This window comes from Natrix helvetica, assembly GCF_964273705.1.
Source record: "Natrix helvetica genome assembly, chromosome: 1".
NCBI lineage: Eukaryota > Metazoa > Chordata > Lepidosauria > Squamata > Natricidae > Natrix > Natrix helvetica.
In genome coordinates this window covers 20,564,148-20,578,261 of record NC_138548.1, presented here as the reverse complement: position 1 = coordinate 20,578,261, position 14,114 = coordinate 20,564,148, and the positions used below count along the sequence as shown (strand labels likewise).

The 14,114-nt window shown below is 43.4% G+C and overlaps 1 protein-coding gene across 3 annotated transcripts in view; it reads right to left on the bottom strand.

The window, feature by feature from the left end:
- Window positions 1–14,114, bottom strand: part of LOC309383482 (excitatory amino acid transporter 1-like) — a 34,919-nt gene that overhangs the window by 18,458 nt on the left and 2,347 nt on the right. Inside the window, exons 2-3 of one of the 3 annotated variants that reach the window (XM_081936091.1) lie at window positions 3,813–3,917; window positions 354–610 (exon numbers count right to left, since the gene is read on the bottom strand). In XM_081936091.1, the coding sequence (XP_081792217.1) occupies window positions 354–585 (232 nt within the window). In that variant the 5' untranslated portion in view covers window positions 586–610; window positions 3,813–3,917. Of the gene's footprint in view, window positions 1–353; window positions 611–1,278; window positions 1,405–3,812; window positions 3,918–14,114 lie in introns of those variants that run through there. The other 2 variants (XM_081936092.1, XM_081936093.1) reach the window with 2 other exon arrangements.

The following is a 14,114-nucleotide window of genomic DNA, read 5'->3' as shown; positions in this document are numbered from 1 at the left end:
AAACATTTTTGTGTTCCTCCTAACTGATACAAAAACCCTCTCTTTTAAGCAGCTACTATTCTTTCCCATTTCGTTAAACTCAGGAAATGCACCAGTTCAAAAAAGCCTCGTTTACTGTAACTACTGTACAGATTTTTAACTGGTTTTTCTAAAACATCGTTTGAATAAAAAATCAATGAAAACATTGAAAGCAAGAAGTTGATATTTCTCAATTAAAGGTGGGGTGAGTTACAATTTCACTTGGATCTCTGCACAGGCACAGAGGTGCACAGTTCAATGGCTCAAGAAGATCCCTCCACACCCTCCCTGGCTTTCCCATGCCTTGATCTCTCAAAGGCCCTTTCTCTCCATACCCAGCAGGACGGCCAAGATGGTGAGTAGCACAAAAGCATTTCTCTGGAAGAAGCCCTTGACGCTCTCTCGGGTGATGTTGTACATTTGCTTCCTGGCATGTGCTGCCCGCTTCTCCAGGGTATGGCGGAAGCGATGCACCCGGCTCCCCGATTCAAGCGGCTTAGATGTCTCCTCATTCAGGAAGAGGCTGTTGATGTGGGTCTGATGCTCACCCATAATGGGACTCAACATCCAGAGAGTCAGGAGCCCCAAGAACCTGTACAGGGAAAAGCAGAGAGAGGATTTAAGAGGCTGGGAAATATGGGCATGCCCCGTCTCCAAACATCAGCGCTGATCAGCTGTTCTGGCTGTGTCGCCATCAGTACCGGTCAGCTGTTTGGAGACAGGGCATGCCAATCCGAAGCAGTCAACCATCGGGAGCACCTGGGATGCCAGCCGCTGGAGCCATACTGTTTCTGCAGCCATCACTGCTGTTCCCCCTGCCATTCCACCAGGTATGGCAGGCTAGTCAGGGCTTGACAATATGGCTCTTTCCCCATGTAACCACTTCAGTCGTACTGATTTAACCATCTACCATATTTTTTGAAGTGTAAGACGCCTTTTTCCCTCAAAAAAGAGGGTGAAAATCTGGGTGCGCCTTATACACTGAATACAGCATTTTTTGCCTCCTGAAACCCTTTCACCAAAATGGCTGTGCATAGCCTTTAGGAGGCTTTCAGAGTGCTCCTGGGGGCTGGGGAGGACAGAAATGAATGAAAAATGGGCCATTTTTTGCTCATTTTTACCCCCTCCCCAGGAGAGTCATCTGGGACCTTCTGCAAAACAGCAGAGCAACAGGCCTCTTCCAACTTAGCAGGAATATGGCATAGTCTCAAAGCACAATTGTTGCCTATCTTCCCCCCACCCCAAGATGGTGCCAAATACCTCTTGGCCACAACTTAGCATCAAAAGGCAGGTTAGGACTGGAATGTCAAACCATCTGGCTTTTTTTCCCCTCTCCCGGTTGCCTGCCAAGTCCTTGAGCATCTGGCTAATTATCCAAGAGCTTCCCACCTCCTCATTCACCTGAAACACCAAAGAATGACAATCAGGACATTTGGGAGATGTCAGTGGGGGGCACGCCGTGTTTTGGAGATTGCAACACCGGAGAAAAGAGAACTTCAGGATCTAGAAACAATCCTTTCCTGCAGAAAACTTAGGTGACTCCCAGATTCCTCCATCTTCCAGTTGTTGCCAACTCGTGTGGCTTGATGGACTCATCTCAAAGCATCAACAATGAATTGACTACCTACCTACCTAGCTATAAACCAACCAATCCACCAACAAAAAGGTCTCGGACTGATCAATTACCTGCTTTCTTTTCAATCTATTGCATATTGATTAGATTCCCAGATGACATTAATCTGTAGTTTATTCAATCTTGATTTAATGAATAAATTCAATTATTTGGATTCATGCAACAGGATAAACTTTCAAGGATGGTTTATAAATACAATAACTCTACATCCTTTATTATGAAGGATAGTCCTTTATTTCAGAAAGCTGCCCTTCCTTTAGATTTTTTTTTTCAAAAACTCACTTTTGTCATTTATTTATTTTTTTGAAAAGTTTTTCTTGGTTTTGCTATTGAATTTTCTTTTATGAAGCAAAGTCATAAATGATTACAATTTATGTCTTTTAGATCTGCTCCTTTTTCATATTTGTCCTTCATTTTTTCCCCAAGGAAATATGATCACCATCTTTAGAAACTACTACAAAGAGATCACACAATATATTCAGCAACTGATCCAAATAATAAATTAAACGCCTTATGAACAAAATCAGCATATACTTTTGCTTGATGTCTCTACCTACATCATTTTTTTATATCCCTAGCAAATATATGTCCTGTGTGAACCTAATGGATCACAAAAACTATAATTAAAAAAAACAAGTGTCAAATTCATGAAAGACATACAAATCTAATCATCTTGAGCAAGACAAGGCGTTTTGAGTTCTCTCTTAAGGGCGGACTCAATTCTAGTAACAATTTGTTCTTTCAAATAGACCACAACAAGGAAAAAGCAAAATTTCTATTAGTAAAAGCACATCAATGGCTCAGTTAATGACCTAAAGCAGGGGTGTCCAAACTTGGCAACTTTAAGACTTGTGGACTTCAACTCCCAGAATTCCCCAGCCAGCTGGCTGGGGAATTCTGGGAGTTGAAGTCCACAAGTCTTAAAGTTGCCAAGTTTGGACACCCCTGACCTAAAGATATAAGGCAGACTGCAGTCATCCTTTCTGCACCATTGAGACTGCAGCTTCCAAATATTTCTTAGTCATCTTAGCCTGGGACTTTTGTGAGTGACAGGGCCAGCATACCTAGATGGTGCCTGGGTATGGAAGGCCTATCTATTGCAGATAGGCCAAGAAAGATGGAAGGGGGGAAAAAGCACATTATTCTATATGGTGTGCCTCTACAATCCATTCCATTCACCTGCTGACGTTTCTGTGTCAAATTATAGATTACTATAGAAATTTAGAGTTTTTCCCCCGAATGCCATCACTCTGCTTAACAACTAATTCCCACAACACTGTCAATAATCTACCAAGAATGTATTACTATTCTTCTTCTCTTCCTTCCTAGTATACGTCTCTCCCCACTTATAACTATAACCATGTTGCTTGTATCTTTCAATTTATATTGTTTTTATTTGTTTCCTAGTACAATTTGATAGCTTATTAGTAACCTTGACTATCACTAAGTGTTGTATCTTTTTATTCTTGATGAATGCATTTTATTCTCCTTATGTACACTGAGAGCATTTGCACCAAGACAAATTCCTTGTGTGTCCAATCACACTTGGCCAATAAAGAATTCTATTCTATTCTATTCTATTCTATTCTATTCTATTCTATTCTATTCTATTCTACTCTACTCTACAGACATGTCTCCTTCTACTAATTAACAACTTTGCACAACAGCTACCTGTATTCAAACACCAGGTTTGTAAATAAATGCAGGTAGTTTAAGTTTCCCTTCTCCTATGTTACTTCTTTATATTCTCTCTGATTTCTATCATTGTTGTTTTATCCAAGTTCAGAAAGTTGGTCTCCCAAGAAAAGTTAATCACTCATTTCTTACTTACAAACCCCCTTCTGTAAATTTACAGAAGGGGAAAAAAAGGGGGAACAGGGAAAGGAAGAGAGCAGAGAAGCCGAGGGCATTCAAGGACCCATCAAAAGGCAGCTTCAGCCAGCAAGGAAAGATGTCAAAAGCCCGGATATTTAAAAAGCAGCCTGGAAACTTTTATGTTTGCCAACGGGCAAACAGCTCCACTCCCCAGGTTTATCCTGTCCCACTTCTAAAAAAAATACACCTCCGGAAATGGGTGAACTCATTCTTCACCAGAGGGATCAGCCAACCCCCCTCCCGCCCCCGGTGCCCCAAACTTCCCAACTGCAGACTCCCTTCCCACCTGGAGCAGCAGGAGAAGCTGGCGGGCTTCCCCTGTGAGGCAGTCTTCCTGGGCTGGCAGTCAGTCGTCCACCACCGTGCTCTTTCTTCCCTGCCTGGAAATCTTCTGGCAAAAAAGAGGGAGAAAAGTGAAGTCAGAGTAGTCCGTTGGCAGGTACAGGGGAGGAGGAGGAGGAGGTGGAGAAGGAGGAGGAGACTTTGGTGGCTTGGGATTTGGAGCCTCTAGTCTCTTTCCAGAGGCTGCTCACCAACCACATTAAGTAAATGCAGCAGGAGAGGGTAGATGCATTACAGCACAATGTTCATTCATTCAGATGGAGAAAGACGTCAATAAATTGGAAAGGCTTTGGGATCAAACCAAAGACGTAGTCAATACAGTATCCTGGGGCCAAGCCATGGTCTACACCAGCAGTCGCCACCTGGTGGTCCGCGAAAAAATTATTGGCATTTTTTATATTGCACTGAATCAGGGGTCCTCAAACTATGGCCCCTGGAGAAGAATGGAAGGCTGAGTCAACCTTGAGCCACTCAGGATCGAACTCCTAGCAGTGGGCAGAGTTAGCCTGAGGCTCAGCCACATAGAGGTAGTCCTCAACTTATGGCAGGATGTTTAGCAACCTTTCAAAGTTACAATAAAATCAAGAAAGGTACTTACAACCCAGAGGTCCCAAAAGTTCATTTTTTCAAGAGGCAAATGGACTTCCTTGCTTTTTTTTTTTTAAGACGTTTCGGTTCTCATCCAAGAAGCTTCTTCAGCTCCGACTGGATAGTGGGGAATGGAAAGATTTATATTCCTTGCAGACAGATGGTCATTTGCATTCTTTTTAGAGAGTCCTTGAGGCCACTTGGAGGCTTATCTGTGACCTCAGGGTCACCTGAGTAGTACACATGGGTTTGGAGCCTTCTTGGAAATCTTGAAAGGGCTCTGTTGTAGACTGGGAATAGATGATGTCATATCTCTTCCCCTCTTTTGAGAGAGGGCTATTCAATTGTGACATAAATGGCCTCTTTGACCGCTCTTCCAAGAAGCTTCTTGGATGAGAACCGAAATGTCTTCGAAGAAAAACAAGGAAGTCCAGTTGCTTCCTGAAAAAAAGCACCGTTGGGACAACTGTGGCCTGGATTGACTGAGAATCTCCATAGACCAGGGGTGTCCAAACTTGGGAACTTTAAGACTTGTGGACTTCAACTCCCAGAATTCCCCAGCCAGCATGGCTGGCTGGGGAATTCTGGGAGTTGAAGTCCACAAGCCTTAAAGTTCCCAAGTTTGGACACCCCTGCCATAGACATTTTCAACCCAGATTCAAAGTTCTAATCTAATGACTGGATTCTCCTCTCCTCCGCAGTCATGTATTTGCATTTGGGGGTGCTTGGTAACCCACCACATTTATGACCATTTGCTGTATCCCACAGTCATATGACCACGATTGATGATAGTTTCGTGCCCGTTGCAGACAATGCATTCAATTCATTTGGCTCGCATGTTCACTCAGCCATATTGTCAGCAGCGACTAATGGAGTAAAATCTGCAGGGAATTTACCTTTTACTTCACATGTCCACTTAACAACAGTCCCCCAAAAGGTCATACAATCGGCCATGGTCACCTGATGACCCACTTAACAACTGACGTGACTTATGACCATAATTCTGGGCTCAATTACAGTTGTATATGGGAGTTCTATTTAATTCTCAGGGCATCGGGAGCGTTCCATTCCCCTGTTTTCCTCAGGCCCAAATGGCGAAGAGTTTTAACAATTCCGTTCACTCCTAGGCAGATTCAAGATTCATTACGTGTACCAAGTATACTTCCACACACCAATTTCTGTCCCCATGGAAATGGGAAATCTTCCAATGTGATACAGCATCAGGCTTCTGGAGCTGAAGGAGACCAGATGCTACCACCCACCAGTCCCACCATGTATCTTCTAGGATGCCGCCGCCACCGTTCCTACGTGTTGCAGACAACATGGCACTCAAAGAACAGGAAGGAACAGAAACTATGAAAGCTAGAGAGTTCACATCTCTAAAGACCTAAAGACTGGATAATTGGGTATAGCAATCACAAGAACTCTTAACTTAAACCTCCACTAAACCTGTAACCTCTTTGACTTAGGCCAGCCAGAGGTCCCAGGAGTGGAAGATTTTTCTGTCATTTAGGAAGGAATGCAGAACTTCCATTGTCAGATGCAGCCTACATTTAGGGGGCAGTCCCTAGGATTTTACATCTGGAGTAGACTGCCTGTAGAAGCTCCATTACAACAGTGATGGCTAGCCTTTTTGTTGTCGCTTGCTGAAAACACCCATAATGCAATGCGCCCCACGCACCCTCAGTGTATGCGCACGCCCCACCCACCCACCCACAGCCCCATTTTGGGCCTACTAGGCGTCCCTGTAGCCTCCTGGGAGCAAAAACAGGCCATGGCAGGGATCACGCCAACCCTCGCGCCCCGTTTTGGGCGTAGTAGGCCTCCCTGCAGTAAAAATGGGCCACCGCAACCCTCGCCTCCCACGCATGTGCGCATCCCCGTGCATGCACCCTGCGTGCGCCCAGCCCGACGTGAATGTGCGGCAAATCAGCTGGGTGGCAGGAGGTAGGCGCACATCAGTGGTGGGTTTCAAAAATTTTTAGAACCTCTTCTGTAGGCGTGGCCTGCTTTGTGGGAGTGGCTTGCCGGCTATGTAACCGGGTGGGAGTGGCTTGCCAGCCATGTGACCAAGTGGGAGTGGCTTGGCAGTCATGTGACTGGGTGGGCCTGGCCAACTTGTAAAATGTGGTGAAACTCACTTAACAACGCTCTTGCTTAGCAACCAAAATGTTAGCTCAGAAACTCTGGCATTTGAAGCACGCAAGTCTTAAAGCTGTCAAGTTATAAGACCCTTGCACCCCTAAGCCTTTAGAAAAAAAAAAAACCATGGGTGTTCAAACTTGACAGCTTTAAGACTTTAAGGTTTAGATAGGACTCTGAGAGGCGGGTAGGGCGATTGGTGAACCAGCCAATCAGTGAGCAGCGGGAGGGGAAGCCTGCGGACGAACGGGGGGAGGGAGCTGGAACCGGTTCTAAACGGCACGGTAGATTTGTGGAACCTCTTCTATAGAAGAGGTTTGAACTGGCAGGAACCCACCCCTGGCGCACATGCACAGTAGAGCTGAGCTGGGGCGACCGCTCGCGTGCCCGTAGAGAGGGCTCTGGGTGCCATCTGCGGCACATGTGCCATAGGTTCACTATCACGGCACTGTAGGATTTCTTAGTAGCTTCTGATGGATTTAGAGTTCTCCTAATCGTGATTTGGCAAACTATCCTGACCAGGATTCTGGAGGCAATATAAACACAAGCGATATACGCAACACGCTGCGTTATACCAGAATCTAAAAGTCTGCCTCATCTAATAACTTGCAAAGTTATTAGAATGAAGCTTTACCATAAAATAGAATGAGCTAGAATTAATTAGTTAATTAGAGCAGGTTATGTTCCCTACCTTCTCTTCCTCATAAGACTGACAGTAGCCAACTACATTTTAGCTTGATATAGCCACTTTACAGATCTTGTACCCAAAGCTATTCTAGAAAAATTGAACCTGAGCCTCCACGTGCTTTGTTTCAATCCTCCTTTTTGTCCTAATTCATTTAAGGAATCAGAAGATTCCCCAATTTCCTTTTTTTTAATGCCTAAAATGGAATTAACCTTCACTGGCTGGCAAAGAAGTCTAATAGGGTTGTACCAGAAATTGTCCTTGTCCTTGTGCCAGAAAAGACTTCAAGGAGCATAGCTGATGGAAAGGAAGTAGATGAGAACTACCAAGTTGGGGGGGGAAAGGATACCCCCACTGAGATAAACATTATTATCCCTTCTCACAGCCAATTGCTTAGCAACACTGCACTGCACAGCTGTGTCTCCAAGCTTCATCCGCCCACAGCTGTCTGGCTGAGAATTAATCCATGCACTTTTGTGAGCCTTTTCCCAACAGAAACCTCATGGAGGTCCACAGGATACGTACCTGATACTCTGTCTACCCTGCAAGGCTTTGCCATTCATACTCGCACATTTTTAGTTCAGTCTGTCAACTCAATTTTCCTGGAGACACATACAGGCTGAAGACCGAATCCACCAGTGCTGCATCTCCAGCCTCTAGAGCAGGGGTCCTCAAACTACAGCCTACAGGCTGGATACGGCCCGCCCAAGCCATTAATCCGGCCCATATGAAACCATGAGGCTGCCCCACCCACATCGCCCCACCTACCCACCGGCCCCCATCCGACTTCTAGAGGCTGAGGAGGCCAAAAACGGGCTTGTTTTTTTGCTCCCCATCCTCCAAAGAGGGGAGAGGGTGGGAGACACACACACACACAAACACACACACACAGAAGTCACACACACACACACACACACACACACACACACACGGCAGCCACATCCCTTCATTTACTTGCTTTCCACCCCCAGGAGCATAACAAATTAAAGTTTTATTTGTATGTATTGTTTAATGGACTGCTAAATTGGCCACACCCACCCAGTCACATGACCGCCTAGCCACGCCCACCCAGACAGTCCGGCCCCTCAACAGTCTAAGGGACCGTGAATTGACCCCGTTTAAAAAGTTTGAGGATCCTTGATCTAGAGCTTCTGCTGACAAAGCAGCCAAACCTCAAGAACCTAACTCATGTTACCGTGTGCACATGAGGAAAGCGGGGAGATGTTTTCAGCCTGCTCAAGCAGCTTGCAAGGCAATCAACTAAACAATAAGTGGTACATGGAAGAAAGTATTCTGTTCCACATGGATCCTCACTCCATGCATCCCCTTTGCTCCACGTATAGTCTTCAAAATCTGAAGCTGGCTGGGATCACACAATATATGAAGCCTGAAATAAGCCCAATTGTCCTGTTCACATCACATCATAACATGCTGACACAAATGAACCACATCATAGTTTAATAGCACTTATAGACTGCTCCACGGTGGTTTTACAGTCCTCTCTGAGCTGTTTACAATATCAGCATCTTGCTCCTAACAATCTGTCTCCTCGTTTTATCAACCTTGGAAGGATGGAAGGCTGAGCTAACCTTGAGCAGGTCAGGATCAAACCCCCAGCAGTGGGGAGAGTTAACCTGCAATACTGCATTCTATCCACTGGATGTAAGGTAAGGGTATAGTTTTCAAAAGACAACGACTGGGTTCCCACAACATTGAAGTATGAACTACCCAACCAACCATGTGTAAATCTAATGTTTTGGTGACCCTGTCTTAATCAGATGCCCCAGGAAATGATTTATTTCAATCATAAAATGTGTAATTAGAAAAGGCTTTGGGAGGCTTAGAGATATAATAGAGAAGCATGATGAATTTTAAACACTTAAAAAAGAATAAAACATTAAAGGTCTAGATTGGATAAGAATGTTTTGAATTGCTTCCTGAACTATAATAAAGTGCGAATTTGCGTCAATTCCACTGTCAGTATGTTCCCTAATATGGGACTTAAGCCAAATCAAACAGAATTAGCTGTTAATTTTATTTATTGCAAAATCCACGAAGGCGCCCGACTGATGTCTTTAGAGTGAGGGCCAGACTGAAGAGTGATCCTGTGACTAGCTTAGGCCTAACCCACTTATAACTTTCTATACTGTTGTCCGGTATAGAACCCAGACAATTCTTTGGATTGCAAGAACTTGGGAAATACATAACTGTTTTAATGAGATGGATACAGGGCTGCATTCATGCACCTTCTTATCTCAAGGATGCTCTTTTAGAAATGAAACTGAATCAGAATAGAGCTGGAAGGGACCTTGGAGGTCTTCCAGTCCAGCCCCCCTGCTCAAGCAGGAGATCCTATACCATTTCAGACAAATTACTGCCCAGTCTCTTCTTAAAAACCTTAAAAATAGGTTGACTTCTTCTTTGTGGCAGCTCCTCAAATATTGGAACACTGTTATCATGTCACCCATAGTCTTTTTTTAGTAGACTAAACATACCCAATACCTGCAACTGTTCTTCATAGGTTTTAGTCTCCAGGCCTTTGATCATCTTAGTTGCTTTTCTTTGCACTTTTTCCAAAGTCTCAACATCTTTTTGGAATCACTCTACTGCTCGCCTGCTCACCTATATATTTCTCCCCCACTCCTTTTATTTTTTGGATTGCCAGAAAATAAAAAAGATGCTTCCCTACTATTGTACAGTAAAAAGGTCTTTCAGAAGGAAACAGCTTGCACTTCCAAGGCTGAAAGTTGAACTACAGAGATGGCTTTAGGGAAGGAACTGGCAGTTAGCAAAACATGATTTAATCCTAGAAAAAGAATATTAAAAAGAAACTTAATCTGACTCCACCTTAACTCTCTTGTGCAGAAGGAGGGAGGGAGGGAGGGAAAATGCAGTTACTTCTTCAAGGCCATCTTTGTAATTTTCTACCCTCCCAAAACTTTTCATTGTGACCTATGGAGTTTTCTCCAACTGTGCTGAATTTCTGAGGCTTATTGTTTTGAGGAAAAAAAAAACCTATTTTAAACTAAAATAAAATAAAATAAAAACTATTTTATTCTCCCAGTAAGGCTCTAAATCCACTCAAATCTCATGCTTGTTCTAAGTGTGTATCCAAGGATTTTGCTATGATCCCAATCACTTCACCCTTTGACTTCAAAAATAGTTTGTTAGGGCTGCCCAAAACTGCAAGGGATACTTGGTACTTTGTACCAATTATGTTACTGTAATTCCGGAAAATGTTCCTTAAATCTCCTAAGAGCCACAACGTTTTCCACACAGGACACAAGCAACCTTATTTCATGTGGTCCGTGGTTTAAGCTGTATTGCAGAATCTTAGCTCCTTTGTCATTCTTTTCTGAAAACTAAATCCCAGACTGTTTAGAAAAAAAACTGAGATAATAAACCAGTTTGGCGATCCAGAACATGTCCCATCCTGAATACTATCCAGTGCTATTTATTTTTTTGGCATTTCAAGTTAAATGCAATGTCTGGTTCTGATTTTTCCACATCTCTACAATAACCCTGAGAAGCAGAATCTGAATATTCCCATTAGAGGCTGTGAGGGGAGAGGGAGAGGAAGAGGAGAGGAATTCTCCAGCAGCAAAAGAATAGTGTACAAAGGGCACCTCTGAGCATGTTAATATGAGAGACAGAAAGAGAGAGAGAGACCCATGGGATCTAAAATTACAGTATAAGACGCACAGAGCTGCTGGAGCTTGCCAGTTCTTTTTGCAAAAATTAATCACTAGCAAATCCCTTGCCAAAGGCAGCCTTTAACAGACTTGAAATGTAACACACACCTACTTGGCTCAAGGCCCACCTCAGACAGATATTTCCACTCTAAAAATAAATAAACAAACACAGAAGCAGGGATTGTACTCCTGCTTTGCCAAACCAAGGCCCACTTACTCTGCCTGTCTGGATACAACCCCCTGCATCAATTTCTCTCCCTCCCAATTAGACTGAAACTGCCCGAACAAGACTATCTTTGGTTACTGGAATGATTCAGAGCCTTGTATCAGTTTGCCCCATACATCCCTGCGACCAATTCGCTCTCACAGAGAGGGACTCCTCCGGGTGCCGTCCACCAGGCAGTGTCAGAGGGCGCCGCCCAGGAATAGGGCCTTCTCTGTGATGGACCCAGCCCTTTGGAATGACCTCCCCCCAGATATCAGGACAACGACCGATCTCCGCTCCTTCCGCACGAAACTCAAGACCCACCTGTTCCAACTAGCCGGCCTGGCTTAACTAGAAATTTCTAACCTCCCTGGCAATTTTAATTATTTTAATATTTTATACGTAAATTTTGGGGTTTTTAACTGTTTTAATTGTTTTAATTTATTGTTATTTATTTGAACTTGACTGTTAAATATTGGTGTTACCTCCTCCATGCCACATTTGTATTTTGATTTAATTGTACGTCGCCCCGAGTCCCTTTGCGGAGAGGGGGCGACTGATAAATCGAAATAAATAAATAATAAATAAATAAATTTGCAGAACACAGCCAATTCTATTATTACAGCAAATATAACACAATTTCTGTGCACATGGTTGGTTCTGGGGTGTTGTTGTTTTTTTTGCCTTTGTGCAACTGTAGCTTCAAGCTTCCGTCCACAAGGCCAGAAAGCATTCTTCACTGAAGATGGGAGGGAAAAACTTGATGGTCAGGGCAGGCAACACTAAGGCACAGGTAGTTTTAGGGTTTCCGAAACTTGGCAACTTTAAAATGCATGGACTTCAACTCTCAGATTTCCTCAGCTAGCATGGCTGTCTGTGGAATTCTGGGAGTTGAAGTTCACAGGTCTTAAAGAGGCCAAGGTTGGAAACCATGTTTTAGGGGCTCCTCTTATAAGCCCATTCTTGCCTCTATATGTTTGCACTTACAATATGCATTTTAGGTAGAACAGGGACGGATAATATGTCACCCCGTGTAGTTTTCCACAATACTGGTGGAATTTTCCACAATACTGTCATTAGTGACAAAGGTCCAAAGAAGGCCACTGCAGGTTTCAGGTAGAATAGAATAGAATAGAATAGAATAGAATAGAATAGAATAGAATAGAATAGAATAGAATAGAACAGAAGAATGGAATGGAATAGAATAGAACAGAACAGAAGAATGGAATGGAATAGAACAGAACAGAAGAATAGAATAGAATGGAATAGAAGAATGGAATGGAATGGAATAGAAGAGAAGAGCATAGAACAGAACAGAACAGAAAAGTGGAATGGAATGCAATAGAATAGAATAGAACAGAAGAATAGAATGGAATACAATAAAATAGAACAGAAGAATGGAATGAAATAGAAGAGAAGAGCATAGAACAGAACAGAACAGAAAAGTGGAATGGAATGCAATAGAATAGAATAGAACAGAAGAATAGAATGGAATACAATAAAATAGAACAGAAGAATGGAATGGAATGGAAGAGGAGAAGAGAAGAGCATAGAACAGAACAGAACAGAACAGTGGAATGGAATGCAATAGAACAGAAAAGAAGAATAGAATGGAATAGAATAAAATAGAATCAAAGAATGGAATGGAATGGAATGGAAGAGAAGAGCATAGAACAGAACAGAAAAGTGGAGTGGAATGGAATGGAATGGAATAGAATAGAATAGAACAGAAAAGTGGAATGGAATGGAATGGAATAGAATAGAATAGAATAGAACAGAAAAGTGGAATGGAAAGGAATAGAATAGAATAGAACAGAAAAGAAGAATGGAATGGAATGGAATAGAATGAAATAGAATAGAAGGATTTAATATACATGTTCTGAGACCCAGTTTGGTGTAATAATTAAGGCATCAGAAGAGAAACTGATAGACTGAATTTTAATCTCGCCTCGGGCACAAAAGTGACCACCGGGTGACCTCGGGCCAGTCACTTCCTCTCAACCCCAGGAAGGAGGCAATGACAACCCGTTTCCGAAAAACCATGCCAAGAAAATTGCAGGGATTTGCCTTGACAGACTTCAAGAATTTGGCATGGTTGTATGGAAAAAAATAATAATGTACATGTTAAGGAAGGAGGGGAAAAAACCCACTTCCCCCAAAAGTGGGGGGGGAGCCTGGCTTCTCTGTAATGATATCATTACATCATGCTCAGTTTCCTGCAAACCTTGTCACAATGTAAAAAATAGGGGGAAAATATTCTGGATTCCAAATGGCTGCTTGTCCCTGTTCAGGTGCCTTTACAGTTCTTGTTCAGTGATGGAAAGCCTGTTTTGCTTGTCAAAAGTGTCACAATCCATCCCACATTAGCGGTTACAGGAACTGGGCATGGCTAGTCTAGTGAAGAGAAGGAGCAGGGGAGACATGATATCAGTCTTCCAATATTTGAGGGGCTGCCACAGAGAGGAGGGGGTCAAGTTTATTTTCCAAAGCACCTGAAGGCCAGACAAGGAATAATGGATGGAAATGGACCTAGGAGAGATTCAACCTAGAAAGAAGGATAAATTTTCTGACGGTGAGAGCAATCAACCAATGGAACAGAAGTTGCCTTCGGAGGTTGTGGGAGCTTCATCACTTGAGGCTTTCAAGGAGAGATTGGACTGCCATCTGTCAGGAATGGTGTAGGATCTCCTGCTTGGGGGGGGGGGGGGGGGGTTGGACTAGATCAGGGTTCTCCAACCTTGGCAACTAGCACGATGGACTTCAACTCCATCAGATTTAAAGTTGCCAAGGTTGGAGACCCCTGGACTAGATGACCTACAAGGACCCTTCCAATCTGTTAATCTGTCTGTAGTGTGTTAATCTTGTTTGCTTGGTTCTGTGTTCAGTCTTAGGAGTCACCTTCTTGAGGAACATCAATTCCCACTGCTGGAAATG